The sequence below is a fragment of the Chinchilla lanigera genome, unplaced genomic scaffold (assembly GCF_000276665.1).
Source record: "Chinchilla lanigera isolate Chin_1 unplaced genomic scaffold, ChiLan1.0 scaffold00016, whole genome shotgun sequence".
Classification (NCBI taxonomy): domain Eukaryota; kingdom Metazoa; phylum Chordata; class Mammalia; order Rodentia; family Chinchillidae; genus Chinchilla; species Chinchilla lanigera.
Genome location: NW_004955417.1, coordinates 19,331,076 through 19,353,477, shown reverse-complemented (window position 1 = coordinate 19,353,477; position 22,402 = coordinate 19,331,076). Strand labels below are relative to the sequence as shown.

The 22,402-nt window shown below is 34.6% G+C and overlaps 1 protein-coding gene across 1 annotated transcript in view; it reads left to right on the top strand.

Moving 5' to 3' along the window:
- The window catches only part of Csmd3 (CUB and Sushi multiple domains 3), a 1,085,099-nt gene that overhangs the window by 772,313 nt on the left and 290,384 nt on the right, over positions 1 to 22,402 (top strand). The window contains exons 23-24 of the mRNA XM_005381888.2: positions 5,539 to 5,708; positions 14,035 to 14,191. Coding sequence (XP_005381945.1) covers positions 5,539 to 5,708; positions 14,035 to 14,191 — 327 coding nt within the window. The remainder of the gene's footprint in view (positions 1 to 5,538; positions 5,709 to 14,034; positions 14,192 to 22,402) is intronic.

Sequence of the window (22,402 nt, the reverse complement as noted above, 5' to 3'; positions counted from 1 at the left end):
CCTGGTCTGGAATTCTTGCCCTCAAGTGCTCCTTCCACCTCTGCCTCCTCAGCTGCTGGGACTATGCTAGGTGTTAGTGTGATTAACTAACAGAGAGAATTTTGCAGCTTAGGTTTTCCACTCAGATTTCTAGGACTTCCTTTACTCAAACACTTCTTCCCTTTGTAGGTTATGTTCTTTGATGTAATGTGTCTTACTAGTATCATCTAATTATCTTTCTCTCTTGGAATTTGCTGTTCTACTGTTAGCTGCTCTTTTTGGTTAATTATAACATATCTTTAGATTATTCACTCACAACTTGCTAATACATATATTATAATTAAAGCATGCACGGTGAAAACTTTCTGTTCATATCAGATATTCATATCACATAAAATAGAAACATTAAAGTTTTAATATCTTTATAATGGCTGTGTATTCATGAATATGAAACCATGACTAATATTTGTAAGAAATGTTCCTGATACTACATTGTGACCGTGTCTATATACCATCATCATAGCCATGGGTGCTGGAAAAAAAATTCCAGCATAATTCAACATTGAGTTTTCTTGTTCTTTACCTGAAACTTTATTTTCTTCTTTAAACCGGGCGTGGTGGTACACACCTGTAATCCCAGCTCTCTGGAGGCTGAGACAGGAGGATTGTTATGAGTTTGAGACCAGCCTGGGCTATAAAGTGAGATCAAGGCCAGCCTGAACTTCATAGTAAGACCTTGTCTCAAAAAGCCAAAAAAAATTGCTTCTTTATTCTCATCATATGGGAACAGAAGTATTGTTTATGCCTCTTTTTATTGTTTATATCTCTGTTTATTGTTTATGCCACTGGATGCCATCTCAAGCATATTTAAAATTTGAACATTAAATCATAGATGAGATTTCCTATTAAAGAAATTCTTTATTAATCTGCTAACTCATAGAGTCTCGTATTTTGGTTAAATAAGTTCCTCCTAACCTACTCTTAGCAGAAATTTTATCATTATGAACACATTGGAAAATAATGTTTGCATTTTCCTATGTATACAAGTGGGACATTATGGATAGATTTTTATTTTTTATATTTCCATGTTGCCCCTTGATATCAGATAACGATCTTGGGCATTTAAAACGATGTGTGATAGATTATAGAGAAAGCAACCTGTTCAGAGGTTAGACTGGGAGACGATGGCAAGACAGCTGAAATGTGAAGGCTGAAGGCGAGAAAGGGCGATGAGAGAGACGTGTGGGTCGCAGCTAGGAAAGCAGAGGGGGTCACGGTGTAGAGGCCGGCGTGTTACCCCCCAAACTATGACATGCTGGTAGCAAGTAGAATCTTGAAGTAACAGAAAATTTAGCTCAACAGAAAGAAAGAGACGAGATCAGATTTGTCCTCCACTGATGTCGTAGTGTCACCTGACTGCACGACTGAGCAGGAAGCACGCTCACTTGAGGCGCTTGGGCACATAACCAAGCTGTGCCGTATTCATTTGTTTCGATGTTAGTATCACATCCAAGAAAGGCTTGTGTAGTAGAAGTACTGAAAGAGAGCGTGTACCTAGCAAATATTAGTTTTGCCTTGAGCACTGGGTGCCATCTTAAGCATATTTAAAATTTGAACATTAAATCGTAGATGAGATTTCCTATAAATTAAATTCTGTATTCGTCTGCTAACACGTGGAGTGTAGTATTTTGGTTAAATAAGTTCCTCCTAACCTACTCTTAGCAGAAATTTTATTTTATGGACACTTTGAAAAATAAATGTTTGCATTTTCCTATGTATATATGAATAGAGTTTTATTTTTTATATTTCAGTGTTTCCCCTTGATATCAGATAATGACCTTGAGCATTTAAAATGATGTGTAATAGAATATATGTATTTAATATATATGAAATAGATATGCTCTGACCCTTAGCACAAACCCTATGCATATGTATAATGATCATTATTTTTAACAGAAGATCCTTGACTAGTGGGGGCAACAATTAAAGTATAAGAAAAAGATAGTTTTTGTACGATTATACCTGGAATAGTTTCAAATTCCACTTATTTTCTGGAATATATAAATGGAGTGTTTCCTTTCATACTAAAGAATTTTTTTTTAATTTGTAAATAATTAACTTTTTAGTATACATCTACAATACTTTACTTCTACTCTTTGGCTGCTGTTTTCTTTTCAGAACATTTCATTGAGTGTGTCAGAGGCTTATTTATCTGCACACCAATTTCTCACAAGAAGTGAGAGAGTGAGTAATGACCTCTGCTTTAGAGGGTGGCATGCCCGCAAGACCAAAAGCACAACAGAACTGAACAGGCTTTGTTCATTATGCACCAATGTACCTTGTGAGTCTCTTAAAATAATAATGAATTTCATAAATTACTGTTCTTAAAATTTTTTTTTTCCAAAAGAGAAATTATACATGCAGCCTTTAACACCATGGGTAACAGCAATGGATAGTGGAATTCCCAGCTCTGATAAATCTATTCTTTTGGTGTTGACAAGAAAACTCACTTTGGTGTCTTTATAAAGTCGGAGACAATAAGCTATACCTTACAGAATTACTGTGAGAAATAAATGCAACTAAACTTCACGGATGTGAAACCATAGAGTTGCCTGGGCTGCATGCTAAAAGGGTCTCTCTGCTTGGTTTAAGGCTCTGCTGGTCTCTTGATAATTAATAATTTTCTAGTATGTGGCAGTGAGGTTTGATTTTACATTGGGGTCCACAGCTTACATAGTCCATCCCAATGAAATGAGCAAGATGCTAATTTAATCCAAATATTACTTTAATCCTTCAGAATAATTTTTATTTTACCGAGTTCAAAATGACTTTGGCCAATGTAAACCAATTTAAATTGTAAATCAGGCTATTTATAAAATATAAAATAAGCTATCTTTAAAATAAAGGGCAATCCTTTAAGTTACACGTACAAACCTAGTAACATAAGACATTTTCTAATTGTGTAAGTGTCGGGAATTTAACAATAAATTATTGGTATATTTTAAAAAGCAGTTGAAGTGATTTATAAATTGGAAATTTTAAGATGTGTGTTTTTCTCAATCTATGTAAGTTCCTAAAATAATTATAATATCATTAGAATTAGAAAGAATCCTTTGGCTTTTCATAAATAAATGTATTTCTACATCTGGAAAGACTTTTTCATCTTGAGAACAAGATAAATATCCCACCTTTCTTTTATTTTCTTTTTCTAGTGTATCTGACATGATGTCACCATTAATAGTTATACAATTTACAATACTCTTAATAATAATTTTAATATATCAACCTTTTTTGTGCCATCATGAAATAAATGTTCAACATGCATTCCTTACCTATTTTATCCTCTTTGTGTCTGTCTGTTCCCCCTCTCTATCTACACACAACCACACACAAACACAAACGCACACACATACACACAAAACACAATATTCCCAGGGGAGGATATTATTTCCATTTGCAATGGTAATGATATTGAAGTTTTGAAGGAATAAATAATTTACAAAGCCATACACAACCAGAGGAAATAGAGCTTAATTTTGAAACTCTCACTGAATTTTAAAACATCTCAACCTATGACTCAATATTTCCATCTAAGGGCATATTTTTAGAACTCTGCAATTCTATAAAATAGGTTAGGTTTTCTTCTAAATAATTTGGCAAAAATATATGTGCCTTTCAATCATCACTATGATTTGGATACATTTGTTTTCATACTCCCACAAACATACCTCAGTTCCTAATAAACTAATGGCAAGAAATGCAAAATGTTCAAAATATAAACAACTCCCCCTGTGTGAAGGACACGTGGCATTATGTGCTAGCAAGTGAAGGCATTCAACAGCTGAGAGAAACCTGCAGAAACATAACTGAGACATTCTGTAGCGTCATGTAATTAAAGAAGCGGTGAACTCCCAAAGCCTATATTCTAGTAACTGGTTTCTGAAATGCATTGCCAAAGGCAATTTAACTTCAGGAAAATAAAATCTTCTGCCACATTAGATCCGTTTGCTATTTTTAACTTTATTGTTTTTGTCATCTGGTTTGTTTGTGAACTTGTTTTGATTTATGATTGTGTGCAACTCAAAGCATAACGATGCTTGTTTCTGTTTGGATACATTTACATGTTACAATAAAATATAATTTAAAACTATTTTGGGAGTGTAGGGCTTTTTTTTGTTTAGTTTAGAAAGATTTGAGAGAGACACCGTATTGGGTGGCATTTTTTCATGTGACTGGTTCGTTGTTAGCATCCCAGCATTCCTTTTTAGAACTATTTCACACTGTGTGGATAGCACAGTTGTCGCTGCTTCTCTCGATCATTTTCCTGTCCTCATGAGGCTGTTATCCAAGATCTCATTTTTGTTAATGTTTGAGTGTTGAATAGGTAGAGCAGTTCATGACTGTTCCCTCGTCGTCTTCACCTTATGACTGTTTCCACAAATCGTTACTTTTAAGTCTGATTTCTGGAATGTAATGACTTGCTTCCTTTTCTTTTTAATTAAACCTTTGAAAATATAAATCTTCCAGCTCTATGGTTTGGCAATGAAACAATAAATTAGAAAAGACTTCTCAAAATGAGTAAATTGAATTTCTAAAACATGTTGCATAATCATGAAGACATTGTGTTTTCGGTAATATTGCTACAGAGCTTTTACATTACAATAAAATTAAATTTGTTGAGAAATTTTCCAGTCTTCCTAAGTGGTTAAATGCTTCCTCAGCCTTTGTGCAATTAGTCCCTAGAATTAGTAGGGCCATATACATTATTATGTGAACGCTTTAATCCAGTGTACGCTTAAACTGAGAAAGGTAATACAATTTCCCAAAATGTCCAATTTATTATCCTTATTCGTTGCTAGATTTTCACCATTGCAAAAACAATGTAGTATGTAGTTTATGTTATTAATGCTCTCGGGTCAGGGAAATGCTGAACTTTAGAAAGACAAGTGCGTCAAAATAATTTTAAAGTTAAAACTAAAATCAAATTATAATAGTCCTAAAACAAATTTGAAGTCTGTACTTTGTTATACATTTAAAAGCACTAGTTTACATATTTAAATATGGGAGAAAAATCTATAAATTTAAAGTACTGCATGAATTTTTTTTTTTTTTTTATTCCTTTTGAGACAGGGTCTAGCTATGCAGTTTAGGCTGGCCTTGAGCTCACTTTGTAGCCCAGGCTGGTCTCGAACTTGCAACAATCCTCCTGCCTCAGCCTCCTGAGCACTGGGATTACAGATGTGCGCCACCACACCCGGCGTGAAAACTTCTTTTATTCTTCTTTCCAAGCTATCCTTTCGATGACAAGAAATTGTAATATTTTGTACCATGTATTACAGATTTCATTTTATAAACATATATCGTTCCATGGGCAGTATTCTCTTCTTGCTACGGATTACTTTAGATAAGAAAAAATCATCTGTACACTCAGCCGTTCTGTACATTGTTTTTCTATGAAGTGTGGGTAAAACAAAACATTTACACTTCCATACATAAAATTTTATGAAAATAATATTGCTCTCTATTAAACTGTACTTCAATATTCTCTTTTACTTGCAGCTGAATGTGGTGCCTCTGCAACAAATAATGAAGGAATTTTGCTTTCTCCAAATTATCCACTGAACTATGAAAACAACCATGAATGTATTTATAGTATTCAGGTTCAAGCAGGAAAGGGGATCAATATTTCAGCCAGAACATTTCACTTAGCACAAGGAGATGTTCTTAAGGTAGGTGAATTTAGACATATTTATATTCTGATTGTTTTATAATCATTATGTATGTGCAATACATTTACAGACATGTAAGCATATATATACTAAACCATCATTTCTTTCTACCATTGTAGATTACATTGTATATTACACAGCAATTCCTACAGTTCTACTATAATTTTCATAAAAATAGAATGTTTTGTTTCCAATATTTATTTGTAATAGAAAAAGATGTTTTTATTTTGTAATTTATATCTTTTCATATTTCAGTAACACCAAAATAAGAAAAATTTTAAGCACAATTTCTCATTTAAGAAATGTTATATATTAAATACAATTAAGTTATGAAGAGTCATTTATTTAAAAAATATAATGAAGATTTGTTTTGATCCTGATGTCTATGAAGGAATGCAATTATCTCTATTGATATGTCAAGAATTATTTGCATTTCAGACTGAAAATTAATTTTGCCAATATGTAAGCTTAAAATATCAGTGTCTATAAATTTAGAAAAAATATTTTATTAACAAGACTATTTAGTATAAATTGATTAGTATAAAAAATTGAAATAGTCAAATGTCCTAATTTTTTAAAAGATAAAATATTTAGGAAAAAATTATAAATATATTAGCTATAGAATAAATAAAATAATTATTAATGATGTAAAATGTATTTTGCAGTATAAGTATTTAGTAAATGTATAAATAAGAATAAAAATAAGCCTTTTTATAGAAAAAGGCTTTTATATGTTTTTAAAAGTGCATTTATTTTTTCCTAACTGTCAAGATTTTAAGCAAAGTGAGAAATTCATCTTGTATAGGCTTTGGGAAAAATTTCCCCCTACTTCCCCTAAAAGTATGCAATTGTAATATCAGTGAAGGTGATGTATCTCTTCCTGTGTTGTGCATGCTTCCCTAACGGGCAGGAAACTCACACTTAAACCCCTTCTACCCGCACTTCACTGTCTGTATCTTCCTGTCAAAGTCATTGTATTTGCAGCAAAGATGTAGCTCAGAAGTAAAACCCTCACCTGTCTAATACAAAGCCCTTGGTTTGATCGCCACATGGCAAATAATAGTATTAATAATAATTTATGTTTGTTAAATTGGTTTCAATACTAAGATTAATGAGATGCTTATATATATATATATGTGTGTATATATATACATACACATATAGAATTGATACAGTAAATTGCTTTTCCAGAGTTACTTACTAAAGGGACAAATGCATCAAGGAAGGAGAGCTGTAACCCCAGTTACTAATCTGGATCTGTACCAAATGTGTTCATGAGATAAAAATCAGAACGTTTTCCCCAAACCTACCTTTTATACCTGCTATGATTCTTCCTAAATAAAATCTCTTTTCTCTTTGAAATACTTAAAAAGCATGTATTTCTTTCCTATGTTGAATGATGCACATTATTTGAAAAATTTTTCGGTTTAACAGATGATCCCTTCTTAAAGTAAAATAGCCGCACTGTGCTTTTCAGAGTGCATGTTGACTACGGACTTCTTTGTTTAGCACAAGGAAAATCTGCGATGTGTAGTACATCTGTTGAGAAAGGCAGGGCCTCAGTAGGAAGTGACAGCGAAGGGGGGTGAGACGGTTAAAGATAAAGAAAGGCAGGAAAAAAAATTCAATTTCAGGGTCTTGAGGGGAGCTCATCTACCTCTTGGTTTGCAGTTAAGAGGGCGGGCAGGCATCTGCGGCTAAGTTAGAGTTTTCCCAGTGGTGGAAGCTGTTTCTAGCCCCAGCTCCTGCCAGCATATTGTGCTCTGCACTTTACAGTTACTCTCTGTGAAATGCTGAATCATACCACAGTTCCATGGAGTTGGCTCAGACCCACTTGTCTCACCAACTGCTCAACTGGTGTCTGTCATTATTTCACGCAGCAGGAGCAAGATGTAGAGTTCTAGCTTACAGAGAACTCATTCGTTCTTTTCTTAACTCACCAGAGGAATGTTTATGTAGCTTAGTTGGGATCTGACTGGCCTGTGCTCTTCTGTTCTTTTCACATATGATACGGCAGAAATACTGAATGTCTTCCTTCATTCACCCTGGCTTCTAATAAATAATTTAATTAATTCTTTCAAATAACAGAGGAGGTGTTTACTGTATCCAGGCTGTAAATCATCAACAGTGAATAGTTCTCACTGCCGCGCTGATAGGATGAAACCTAAATACCATTCAGGAATACTATTTTTGTTTTTGTTCTTCCTATGATGTTTTATTTTCTTTTTTAAAAATTTATTTATTTATTTATTTATTTTTTTCCAGTACCAGGAATCAAACTCACAACCTCACGCTTGCTAGGCAGGTGCTGTGCCACTGAGTTAAATCCCCAGCCCCTGATGTTTTATTTTCTAATAAAGACTAAGTACTAGGTTCAAATAATAATTTAGCAGCTACAGAAATCTGACACAGTCTTTTTACCAGAGCTAGCATTACATAATTAAAGAATTATGTTTAATGCAAAATTTAGAGTTGGTGATTATGCAGAACGTGGGAGTTGGTCTTGAGAATCTGAGGGAGAGTTTTTAAAAAAATGATACATTAATGAAAAATAAGATAGATGAAAGATCTAAATAATACTGTTCTTTTAGAGCTGTGATCAAGAGATTATTTTCTTGTTTCCTGTGATGCATGATTTGCAAGTTTCTTTCCTATCCATAATAAGAGTTTGGAATTACACTTGTGAGAGTCAATGGTTAAATTTTCAGTAATTCTGAGAGCTGAATTTTAAATGTAAGCACTCCTCAAAAGCTATATTTCAAATGAGGCTGTAATGAAATTACTATTAAATTAATTTAGAATTAAATTATATATTTCAGGAGTAGTAAATTCAACTTCTAGTTTCCTAGTTACTTTAATAGCTTTTGAGAGACACAATAAAAATTATAAAAAGCCATTGTTTTGGACTAAGGCCTTCAGGAAGCCCCAGCTACATCAAAACAGTCACCCAGGCGGAAGTTCCACATCAACAACCTGAAACTAAGCTGTTTATCTGAACTTTGGGAAAATCATGATTAGAGATAACAGTCACATTTCCCAAACAGGAGAGTCAGTGAGCATGATAATAACATTCCCTTTGTATTAATCCTTTCACAAAGGGTGTGAATGCAAAGAGCCTGACCTTCCTGATCATGTTTGTAATGTGCCTCCCCGCTTCCGCCCTACAAATAACTTTAAAATGATCAGTCTGCTTTTGTGTTCGTTTCTGCCTTCTTCTGCCCCTCTCTGTTTATAAAACTAACTTCCTTTGATCAGCCCATCAGGAAATGTATTGTTTTATGGACTGAAAAGTTAAAAGAGTCTAGATTGGAATGTAAAACCAATTAAGAGAGGTAAACTCAATTGTTATTTTTGCCCCTTGGTAGAGGTTGTCTATTATCACTGTATCTCTAGGGGTTGCCACATTCAATAATACATGGATAACCGGATGTGTATTATCCACTGACTGTTTACACCACAGAAATCAGTAAATACTACACATCTGGACTAATGCATTGTTTTGTGCATTATCCATTGTTACATAGAAATGACGTGTCTATAGCTACTGTATCAGATATAGCACAAGACATTGAGTATTTCAAAATTACATTCAGCTCAGTATGGAAGTTGCTCATCTTGTTGGAAAGCCAGTAAAGTTTTGATATAATCAGGCTTTGATGTTGCTCTTTCCTCTTACCATAAAAAAACTGAAACAAGCAATGTTCATTAAGGAACTTCTTTTATCAGCTGCATTCATATGTCACATACAGAAAAGTTTAGCAAAAACAATGAAAGCATTCTGTAAGAATTGTTTAGCTAGATGAAATTTATGATAATATCGAGTATTTTATTAATAATTTTAACTTTGCATGGCATATCTCCTTAAAATCAGGAGTTGGAAAACAGCAGTTTGTGGACTAAATTGCGTTTGACAACTTGTTATTGTATATTTGTTTGTAAAGAAATGGGCTCGCCCTATATTACCTAGGTTGGTCAGCACTCTTAGGCTTAAGCAATCCTGCAGACTAAGCTTCTGGACAAGCTGAGGGCAGGAGACATATGTCACTGCAGCAGGCTGACACCCTTTTGGTAAATAAAATTTTATTGAGAGAAAGCCATGATTATTCATTCACTTATTGTCTAGTTATTTTTGTGTCACAGTGGTAGGTCTGAATGTGGTGACAGATATAGTATTGTCCTGCAAAGCCTGAAATACTTATTGTCAAATTCCTTTCAGAAAGTTTGGCATCTTCTTATATCAGCAAATATTAATTTTTAAAAAATTATAAATGAGAATACACGTTCACCAGACTTGATTGAGAACTGGCAAACATTTTCCAGCACACACACCAGTGATGTAGGTGCATACACGGATCTGCCAACCTTGCTTCTTATTCCCCCCTTGATTACTTCCAGCCGCAAAAGCACTGTCTAAAGGTTTACAGAGCAGACCACCATGCTATGCCTCAGAAGATCCTTTGATTTATTTCCTTACTTGAGGTCAAAATATGAACCAGTCTTTCACAAAACACAGGACTTTGAGACAAAGATGAGGCCACAACTCTGTTTTTTTTTTTTTTACCACAGCTCCTGGATAGCTGACCCTTTATTATGCTGTCAACTCTCTGAGTAAAATGTACAAACTCATTTAATTGAAGATAAATGATGTAGAGCTAGTAAAAAATAATGAAATACAAATTCTCTACTTTGCTTCATATTATCTTTGAGGAGAGTAGAATAAGTTTTAGAACAAAACTCTTTTTGGTTAAACACTGCAATATTTTTTCATTTACACATGGACAATTAATTTTAATTTATTTGAAAAGCTGCTTTAAGTTTCCATACCACAACCTATAAAGCAAATGCCCAAACAGGAAAATTCTAGCATCCTAGAAGAGGAAATAATGTGAAGGTTTGAATCACTTTACATATGTGCATGTGTAAAATGATTTTTTTTTCATTTTTTGGTTTACTTTCTGCTCTTCGAGTCAAACAACATCTTGCCCTCTAACTCATGAAAAAATGATTGGGAGGATCTATTCTAATCTTGAACACCTGCTCAACAAGTGTTCTGAATGATGAGAGCTGTTTGCCATAGTAAAGTTACACCTGCCAGAATTAAAAGGGTCCACCCAGGGGCTGGGGATTTAGCTCAGCGGCAAAAAGTGCCTGCCTGGCAACCGCAAGGGCGTGAGTTCGGTTCCTGGTACCGGAGAAAAAAAAAAAAAAAAAAAAGGGTCCACGCACCATAATTAATGTAAACCCCTGATCAAGTTTGATAATTAAAATGTGGCAATGTTAAGTTCTACTTCTTTCTGGTGTACTATAACCAAATGAATCGCAACCTTTTAACAAATAACAATCATGGAAGAGTATCGCTAATGTTCTAGAGGTCGTCCTTGCTTTCCATGATACTAACTCTTAAGTCAAGGTAACAATAACATTTTTGAAAAGAAAAGAGAAGCTAGAATAGCGCCAAATAAATAAAAATGTATTTAAAGGTCAGAATTTCATTTAGCATAGGAAAATGAAAACTAGTAGTCTCAAATAAAAGTTCTATGTAGTTCTAATCAGACCCAGTTTAATCACTCTAACCTATAAATTTACTTTTGAAAGAGAGACACATGTTTATTTTCCTTTCTTATCTGTATGTTTGCATTTATGTCTATGGTAAATGTAATTTGTCTCTGATTACATGGCTTTGTTCTTCCCTTTTGCCTTTATGCTTTTATATAATGTATTTTAATATATTTGAAGGATTTTATCTCAAGTTAAACAGCACTGACCTACAAAACTTCTTTCTTAAGAAAACACCTTAATATTGTCACTTGGTTTTCATGTTGGTGGAGTGATTTTATACATGATTTCAATATTTTATATTTGCATGGTTAAGCTTCCTTTTAGGGTGGAACTTAACGTATCATTTGCTTTCTACCTTTTGATGATACATGGTTAAATAAATTATAGTTAGTAGGTTTTAGTAGTGAATTCAGTTCTCCGAGGTGAATTTAAAATAATTATATTTTTAAAACCCTGTCTCTTTTATCATATCTTGTCTTTCAATGGTTATTTTTAAATATGTATTAAAAGAAATAATAAAAACTAATAATATGAAACAATAAGAAATAATAATAAGAAATAAAGAACTATACTCCTGGCTTAAAAATAGATTTGATGAAAGTGTCTCTAGTTGACAAATAAAATTTGCTTATTTTTAAATTAATCTTCAGATTAGTAATAGTGTTTTCTTAATCTTATCCACAGAACCCAGCAAAAGTAAGGAACTAAATCTACATACACATTGAGTTATTTTGTTACTTTTTACATTCTTATGTATAAAAATCACTTAAGCCTATGAGAGAAATAAGAAAACATGAAATCTCTTAATTAAATGCATAGTTCAGGAAATTCAGTAATTACAGGGAGAAAGACCAAACTAAATACCTAACCTGATGCCAAGAATGAAAGACCAAAACATGAAAAAGACCAAAAGACCAAACCTAATACCAAGAATGAAAGAGGAAGTTTTAAATTTAGTCATGACAATTCTAAAGCACTAAGAAGTCCTGCATAGAGTATAGAGATAATCCCAGCTCCTGGGAAGGCTGAAGCAGGAAGATCATGAGTTGGAGGTCAGCCTGAGCAACTTGAGAAGACCCTGTCTTCAAAAAATGGAATGGGATGGGATAGGATGGGATGGGATAGAGTAGAATGGAACAGAACAGGGGAGGGGAGGGGAGAGGAGGGGAGGGGAGAGTGGTGTTGGAGTGGGTAGGATAGCATACGAGTAGAGTGAAGTGGACTGGAGTGGAATAAAAGAATGGAGTGGTACAGCACTTAACATGCACAAGGCCCTGGGTTTAACCCCAGCACCCACAAACCAACAGACAGACAAACACAGTACTCAGAAATCTTCAGAAAAAAAAAATTAAATTATGCTACATACCAGAAAAAGACCTTTTACAACTTGACTGATGGTTTTGAATTTTAAGATATTAACAGAAGACCTAAGAGACTTTAGTTGCTGCAGATAACCCAGTTGCTACTCAGAAACAACCAGTAGAAGACTTTATAATAAGAGGAAAGGCACAGATGTAAATCTTGAGAGAAAACTGCATTACAGTTTTGGAACATTACTATGCAAACAATAGGCATCCCAGGTTAGAGGAGGGATAGACAAGTAGTAATTAAATAACCAAAACAATAGCCCGTTTTCCTAAATTGATGAAAATCTTTAGCCTGCAGGTATAAAACACGCACTATTTTATTTAAGGAATGCAGATATCAGAAGTCTAATGAAAATTTCTAAATTTTTTACATTAGCATGACATCAATATTAATCTGATATTGGTAAAAACAAAAGTTGTACGTGCATTTTTATTTATCAATCCTATAAAATAGATTCTTAATTTTAACCCTAAGACTTAACACAAGAAAAATGTATCATGCACATCAATGCTACTAATAAAACATTCCTTAGTGCAGCCCCTGAAAATCATTCTTATGAGCTCCACGTGGAGGGAACACCATGCTGAAGCAAGATCACTGGAGCAGGAATCCAGTGACAGAGTTTTTTTTTTTTTCTCTAATGTCAGATAATGGTTAAGTTAAGCAGTGTGAAGCAAGAGATGATTAAGCTTGAACAGAATTTCTCAGGTTTTCTTTGCAGTGTCAGCCACACGAGGGAAGAAGATTTGCCTGAAGGGAGCTAGGGATTTAGTTCAGTGATGGAGTCGCTGCCTTAACATGAGTGAGGCCCTAGGTTCAATCCCTAAGAGTGAAAAACAACAGATTTATTAGAGAGAATTGATCCTTGGGGTACCGCAGATCACTGACATATCTAAAATGTTACTGTTCCCAAGAAACAATTTTCACTGACTCAAGGGTAATAAAGAGCACGCTGAGAATGAATGTCATAAAAGAAAACAAATGGTATTATGTATTCTTGACAAACCTTGAGATTAGTTACCGCAAGAACTTAAAAATGTAATTTGGAAATACATGAACATGTTGGTATAGAGATCCCATACTTTGAAAACATACTGAAATGCGAGTATCATAAGCCCAAGGGATCGCATGTAAAAGGCTGATTATCTCGGCATTAATTATAGTAAACAAACAAAACGTAAATTCACTTCACCAATGTGGGGAGTGTAGAGCAAGTTATCATAGGTCCACGGCATGGTTCTCTATAGAAAGTGTCTACATTTAAGAGACATCTGCAATTCATTGATAAAAGATTAAAGTGTATGCTGTTTCACTTTCAAAGGAGTAAGTATGATGTAAAAATGACTAGGAATTGGCTATTACTGCCACCTTTGCGTTTTAACTTTAATATGTTTTTCAGATTTATGATGGAAAAGATAAAACAACCCATCTCTTAGGTGCTTTTACCGGTGCCTCTATGCGGGGACTCACGCTCAGTAGCACTTCAAATCAGCTCTGGCTGGAATTTAATTCTGATTCTGAAGGGACAGATGAAGGCTTTCAACTTGTCTATACCAGTAAGTATTTTGGAAGAATAAAATAGTCAAATACTGATGCTGAATATTTACTAAATTATTACAACAGGGACAGTGAAGTAAGATGTAATATTTGATTATCAGTTTGCTGTTTGCAACTGCCTTCTGTATACATAACTTTATTTAATCCTAATAACTGCAAAAATTACAGCGATTCTAGCTGTTGCCATCCTTACAGCTGAAACAGTTAAAGTTCAGAGAGGTTAAATGATTTGTGAACTCTGGGTTTATCTGTTTCTGCATATTTTAAACAGCGGGATTCTCCCTATCAATATTTAAGAAATGTAATTAAGCTTCTTAACAGACGTTTGAGTTCTCATCTAATAGCAAACTACAGACAAAGCCGGTGCAGTGATCATTCTTGGTCGATCATTAATGATAACTGGAGGGTATCAGGTGATTTCAAACTAAAACTTACCTAGAAGTTTTAGTTTGCTGTGGCTTTTTGTTCAATTTCCTTATTAATAAATCCATGCAGACTTATAGCAATGTCAGCTCTTCTGACAAAGAACAGAAGTTCAGTGGTTGGTAATTATAGGTAGGCAGTTACATTGATGGTTATATGAATTAAATAGATGAACTATACCAGTGTCATAATATAAGGAATAAACTACTTGCATCAAAGAACAAAAACTACATTCAAAACTATATCTTTCCAGTTTCATATATAACACAGTTACATAGCAGAAAGAAAAGAAAGTATATGCAAGACAAATGGTTACCCCTTGGGTTAATAAATTTACAATCTGTCTGATCAAATTGGTGGTTGGAAGTTTAGAATCCTGGTTTTATCTAGCAGTTAGCTAAGTGGCAATATTCAGAAGTCTTCACTGGTAAAGACTCCTAATAATCTGATCCCTTATACAATTGCTCAAGAAGTCAGATGAGTGGAAATACAAATAGGAAATTAAAAATGTTATTGTATCAAAGATGATAATATTGGGTCTTCACAGGAATTTGAGTGTTGTGATCATTTGTGAAAATATTTTGTCTCATCCGATGTGAAATGGGAGAGAAGGGAGTTAATGATACATTATATAAATATATCTGGGTCCATAGCACTGTGAGACTACTTTTGCTACCAGTTTAAGGCTTTTTTTCAGCCTGTGTTGGAACTGTTACTTTGTGAATATTAACAAAGCTGGAGTGAACAAAGTAAATACTATATACCTATTCTGAAATCCTCAAAACTGTGTACAAAATGTTTTCTCAGGAATTCCTCCCAAAGAAGACTAACTAAACCATGTCTGGACTAAACAACAGCAGTGTTACTGAGTACTTCTACTCATGCGGAGTTTTCTACTGTTCCTAATGAGTTCAAATTCTACTCATACAGAATTTTTGTGATCTGTTACAGAGGCCATTATTTAAAATCATTGTTTTCCCCTTTCCCTATTTTCTAAAGGATGGCTGCCAATTTAAACTTCTATTGCCAATAATAGCACAATGTTTTCCTAGTGGTCTTTATTTGTTCTGATGTATTTCGCATTTCTATTGCCTAAAATGTTTACAGGTTTCAAAGAGGAATCCTAGATTTCCTTTTCTGATACATAATATCTGTGTAACAAAATTATTGGTACAAAGATATTAGGAATTGCTCTATGTATCTTCACTTAAAATCAGGTCATTTTTAAGGTGTCTGGACTAGGTGAAAATCATTGACTTTATAGTCAGTATTGTGAGCTACAAGATGTCAAAGAAAATCCTTTACAAAACATGTCTGGAATTACTTTTCTTAAGGACTGGCTGTTCATTACAGAACGTGTATCATAAATATTTTAAGCTATTGAATTGAGAAGAGGGAATAAAACCAATTACATTTTTCAGAAGGACAAGTATATTTCTGTAGTCATTTTCAGTCTCAAAACTGAAATTAAAAGGTTTCAGTCTCCAATTTGGTACGAAACAATTCATAGAGTACTTTGCAGGACATCTCTGGGTATCACAAGTTCAGTGAACGGTTCTCCAGCTGTGTTATGAGCCCTCCTAGGGAGGGGGATCCTAAAACTAGTAACGTGTTTGTTATTGATTGTATTTGTTCCTATGCATTACTTCTGATGTCTACACTGGCAACTCTTCTGCATGTCTGCATTTATCTAAGGAGTGAACCACAGATTTTTTAACTTTGAAAGAAGTTTGCTGTTATCCTCCGAATACATATTCTTCATATTCCAGTGGTAGCACCGCGTGCAGGTAGCTTTCTCTTAAGATCATGCCTTGTCCACGGTGGGCAACACATGAACTATTGAACTCTGAGATCCATGTCGGATATTTCCCTCACTGACACTTGGAGCCAAAATTAAGTCACATTTTGACATTTATTCTGTGGATGTTTATGTATACATAAGTGTTATCACATAAGTGTTATCACACTGCTTTGTGAATACACTTCTTTCCAAATATATTGTGCATAGTTCTTAGTGGAATATTTCATTTGAATTCAATTGTATCTTTTTTCATACTCCTGGTTAATGAAAATGTTGTTCGAATACTGATTTTATAAAATCCTTTTGTAGTATCACAGGTTCTATCGGGTCACATTTTGCATGTTCACAAATGTTTAGAAGCACTAACTAACCAATTGCTGAATATAAGATCGTGTGCATAAGATGTTCAAATACAGGCATGGGGTAGGAAAGATCACGTTTTACTGTTTGATTCCCTGAGTACAGTCATGGGCAAGGCAAATTCCAGCCTGTCTCTTCCATGGTGTTTCACGTACAAAAATTCCAAGGTTGTCTTTGAAACATCCGAGAAGTGTATAGTGCCCAGAACTCATATTGAGAGGGTCAGAACAGGAGAAGGACATTTAGCAAGAGAGGGGCAGGAAAGGTTTTCTGAAGGTGTTGTATTAAAGCTGGAGGTTGTGATTCGTACAAAAAGAGTGGGGGGAAATTCCTGGCAAATGGGATGAGGAAACACCCAAAGACTCGGAAGAACATGAGCAATTTCAAGGCAAATGGTTCAATTTATATTATTCCCACACACCTAGGTTCTTCTCCCAGTTCTAGTTTTTCACACTCTTCTTGCTGTTAAAAGTTCTGTGGACTTAGTAACTCCTGCTATTGTCTAAGTTTTAGCTAAACCAAATTACATTTGTCTGACATAAAATGAGTAAATAAATAAGTTACCAGGGGCTTTTATAGTGCATTTTATTTCAGCTGTCTTATTGCCCCATTCATTATATACTTAATAAGACTACTAAATAGATGCATGGAGGTAGAGGCTGAAATATTGCTTTTTGCTTCAAGTAATAGGAAATCTAACCACGGCTTAAACAACTAAGATTTATTTGGTTCATTTAAGAAAGTGGTTAATTCATGATTCAGTTGCTCAACTAAATCAGAAAGGATCGTGTGTGTGTGTGTGTGTATTTTTTGCTATGTTATTGTTTATTTTGAAATGGTCACTGGTGGCTGCTGTGACTCTGGGTATGTTCAAGGGACAAAGATCAGAGGATCAGGTAGTACCAAACATATATATACCTCTTTTACTAGCAGCACAAAATCTTTCTAATAAGCCATCAGCCATCCCGTTCTCTCTCTGCATCCAAAACCTGGACCATACCGTTATGCCTTAGTTTTTCAGTAAGGTAAGCTGGAAAAGTAAATATTTGGCAGATGAAGTAATTGTCATCACCTTAAACGACCATATTTATTGCCGGATATGGTTAAATTATGCGTGGGAACAAAGTCAGAAAGTTGCTTGTGACTCACAAGAGGAAATACGGCAAAGATAACTTGTCATGTTTGCTATAATTCGCAGCTGTCAAAGGTGTCCCAAAACTGTTATGTTCAAATGTATTGAACAGAATTTCTATCTGGGTCTGCATGATACCATTAATCATGGAAACCCAGAGACTCTCAGAAAGGAAAGAATTTTGCTCACCTCTTAATAATACTTTTAGATGGGCTACACTGAGAACACAATAGGTTTTTCTAATCTCCCTCCACCATTAAATAATATATGCATAAACTACTTACTATGAAAATCCTTCAGTACATGTAACAGGAAAAAAAATACTTTAGTTTTGTAAATCAAACTGAATCTGTGTAGTCTTTGTCATTAGAGCTATTAAGAAAAATCTCATTTTGTCTTTTGGAAGATATTCCTACTTCCCCCTTTATCGGTAAGTTCCCCATTATCTCTAGTTTGATTAGACAAGTGCTGACAGCTGTGCAGTTTAAATAAAACCATCTGTGAGTCAAACTTGGTCAGACCATGGTGACCATTAGGGAAGGCAGCTGTACTTCCACTCCACAGAGTCCTGGAATCCAACTCGTTCAGTGGATCAAACCGCTGTTCTTCATTTTTCTCAAAAAGTGGCTGCCAGTTATACTTCAGAAATCTGAAACTTCCTCCAAATGAAGACTGAGAAGAGGAATGTCTTCAGCTGTTTTATACAATCCAAATTAGTTGCTGATAAGCCACGAGGAGGAAGTCAGAAGGCATAGCTGAGTTTCCTACACAGTATAGGGCAGTGGTAGCAAACCTCTGGCATGTGTAGCTCATAGGGCTGTTTGTATCACTGAAAGCTCTAAACGGGGCTGGGCATGGTGGCACATGCCTGTAATCCCAGCACTCAGAAGGCTGAGGCAGGGGGATTGCTGTGAGTTGGAGGCCAGCCTGAGTTACATAGTGAGTTCAAGGGCAGCCTGTCTCAAAAAAAAAAAAATCTCTAGAAGTTTCACCATCACTGGAATAAGGGATAAGTTAAAAGATTCTTATCTTTTCCCTCTAAAATTGAGATAAAAGATTAAAAATTACCATAATAAGGCAATATCCTCCCTAAATCCTCACTCTTTTCTGGGTGATGCTGTAATAGATCACAATAAAATCAAGTAGGATACTCTGACCAGACTCCCCTAGTCTCTCAGTGCCTAGTTCAAGAATTAGTTTCTAAATCTGCTATATTTCTCTCTCTCTCAAGGCTAAGCTGTAGAAATACTTCTGTGTGGTTACTTATCTTCTCTATTATGTTTGGGCTGGAACTTATCATTAATTTACTTATTATTGAAATTGTTCATCTGGTCACAGATGAAATTTATCTTTTCCCAGCTCAATGATCTATTATGAGAACAAAGAGAAAGTGAATAAGGCAAAGTTCTTGCCCATGACAAAGTGACTTTTTGGCATGGACGTAACGTAGCTCACCGGTAGGATGGTGTTCACATACAAGGCCTTGGCCTCAGTCTCCAGGACCACAGACAAAAGAGAAACCAGCTCTTTATGGGACAAATGAATAAGTAACATGAACAAAAGACAAGAGAACTACTTTTAGAAATGTACAAACCAGGCAACAGGATAGACAGGACGAGGATGGGATTATTGTTCCTAATCAGTTCAGAGATTCTGTCTTAGAGATGTCAGTTGGTACCTGAATGAGACGAAAGAACAATCACACACAGATCTGGGGGGCAGAGGAGTCTACACTGGAAGATTAGCAAGGGTGAATGTCTAAAAGCACAAGGAGGTTGAATTGTGTGGATAGAGCTGACTAAGTGGAACTGAAAAATGAGAAAGTTGGAATCTAGGCTGGTGAGGACTATGGGAAGGGGCTTGGATTTTGTTTAAAAGGCACACTGAGACACTCAATGTTACCAAAATGCTAAACTCCAGAATAGAAAATGCTAATCCCTAGCATTTATCTAACAACTGAGTACAAGGTGTATGGGAGGTATTATTATAATCTCCAATGAGAAGAAGAGGCCAAAACAAACAAACCAAAAAGCATTGACCTTATTTGCCTGAGTCACTTAGCTAATAAGTGCAGGCAAGAAAATTAAGCTGCTGAGGCACTCTCTAGAATTCATAGAACTCCTAAGGCATACTATCTTCCAGCCCAAGATTTTTGTATTGTGTATGTAGAGTACAATGGATTTTGTCTTTTTAAAATTGTCCATGTAATATAAAAAAAATACCATTAAATGTTAATGAAACATTTGTCATACTAGGCTTGTGAGTCTGAACTCTTTCTTATTGGCTCAATTTGCTACCAAAAATGATTGAATATTAGTTTCATTCAGTAAATTCCTTTTTAAATGTATATTTCATTGCAGATTTCTTAGCTCTAGTCCTTTGAATAAAGTCAGTAGAAAGGAATCCGTACTTTTGGTAACTCTCCATGACAGAGGTAAATTATATGGTTTTGACAGATTACAACATTGTCTTCTGAAAAGCTGACCTGGTAAATACCCATGATATCCACCCATTAGGCAGTATATCTGAGCTCAGATGTTTTCTAGTTTCCTCTGCACATTAAATTTACTAAAAATGTTCACTGGAGAAATGTCCATTATCCCAAGGGAAAACTTCAAATATGTTTGGACCCTGCTAGCATTCCAGTTTTGTTGAATAAGTTGATTCAATGATCTGCAGAGAACACGGCCATTTCAAATTTTATGCTCACATTAAAGATGGGCATTAGCAAATCTGTGATGCCTTTTCTTCTGCCCTAGCCTTACAAATACACAACAAATGTGCTATTTAAACTCATTAATTTAGTTTCCAGCTTGTTGTTGTCAATGATAACCATAAAAAGAGTCAGATGACCTATTAACTTCAGCTTTATTCTCAGCGTAAATTTTATTTAATGCAAATGCAAGTAGAAAGTAAGTAAATTACAAGAGAGCACAAAGCTACTTCATGTGAGTCTGTGGTTTCTGAACTACTTAGATATACTTGCTGCTGTATTGTATTTACTTTATACCTTGAAATTAACCAGAAAATAAAGGAAGTATTGACTAATGGTACATTATATAGCACAAAGGATTCTAAGAAAAATAATAAAGAAATATGTCTTATCTGTCATTTACATAGAAAATATTGAATATAATTACTTCATACTGGAGAAACAGAAGTGTCATTATCATTTTCATAACTTTCATAGAGTAGTAGCTTTGTAAATTTGAGCTTAAATACCTGGTAATTTACACATTGCATAATGTTAATTTCTGGCTGGTTGAAGACCTGCATATGAATACCAAAAATTTTAAATGATCAGAAAGCAATTGTAGCCTAGAATAGCTATGTCTTAAAAGTGGAGAAAAATATTTACAATGAGGCATAGAAGCAAAAGTTCTGTCAAATATCAGTACAACTCCTGTCCTTCTAAGATTTCCTAGTAAGGAAAGGAATTAAAAGTCTAGTAACCATATTTCCCAAAATCGCTTGCCACTTAAATTCCACCGATTAAAGGTGATCAGTCCTGTGACAGCTGCAAGCTGGGGTCCTCCGACAGCTGCAGGCCGGAGTGTAGTGCTGGCAGTGGCTGTCTATGGCAGGAGCTTCCCTGAACTGGATTTCCTGAGAGGCACAAGTGGACTCTCCAACTTTCATTCCCTTCACACTTCCAAAACTGTAAAAGCGTCGAATTTCTTATATCAAATTTCACTATTCTCTCTAAGTGACTTCCTGTATTCCTGACCAGGTCTTTGCTGTTGATCACAAAACCACAACAATAAGAAAAACTCTACCATAGCACATACTATAAGTAAAGATGAGACATTTTTAAATTTTCTATTTATTTATTTACCTTTGTCTTTTTGAAACGGCCTCACTAAATTGAGACATTTTAGGAGATATAAAAGAAAAAGGTATACTCTCTTGAAAAGATTTCTACAAGCCCCTAAGAGAAAACTGTGGCATCTAAGAATGATATAGGCAAAAGGCAGTTTCATAGAACAAGAAAACTCATTCTCCAATGAGCAGAAGAGAAAAATACTTAACAATAAATTTGAGAAATGCAAAATAAAACCAAAGTAGTATGTTACTACACAACTACAAAGTCAATAAAGTTCAAAAGATGTATGATACCCAATGCTGATGACAATTTGCAGATACTGAAATTCATAAACTTTTGGGAATCTAAGTTGGGAAGGCTCATAAATAGTCATTTAGTACTATGTAATAAAAGCCCTTATTTGATGTCTCTAGAATGTACCAACTACATATTTTAGACAAAAACCACAAGGTTGATGGTTTGAAACAAATTAATATTCAGCTAAAGCTGAATAAAGACCACCCTTATATGAAATTTATGGAATACAAGATACAAAATAGCATGTATAATAGTATGACTTTGTCATGTTCTGTACAGTGAAACAGAAAATCTGTCAGTTTTCATAGTCAGAATTTTGTTCTATTTTATTTTATTTTTGATTTTTTATTGTAAAAAGAATAAAAAACAATAAT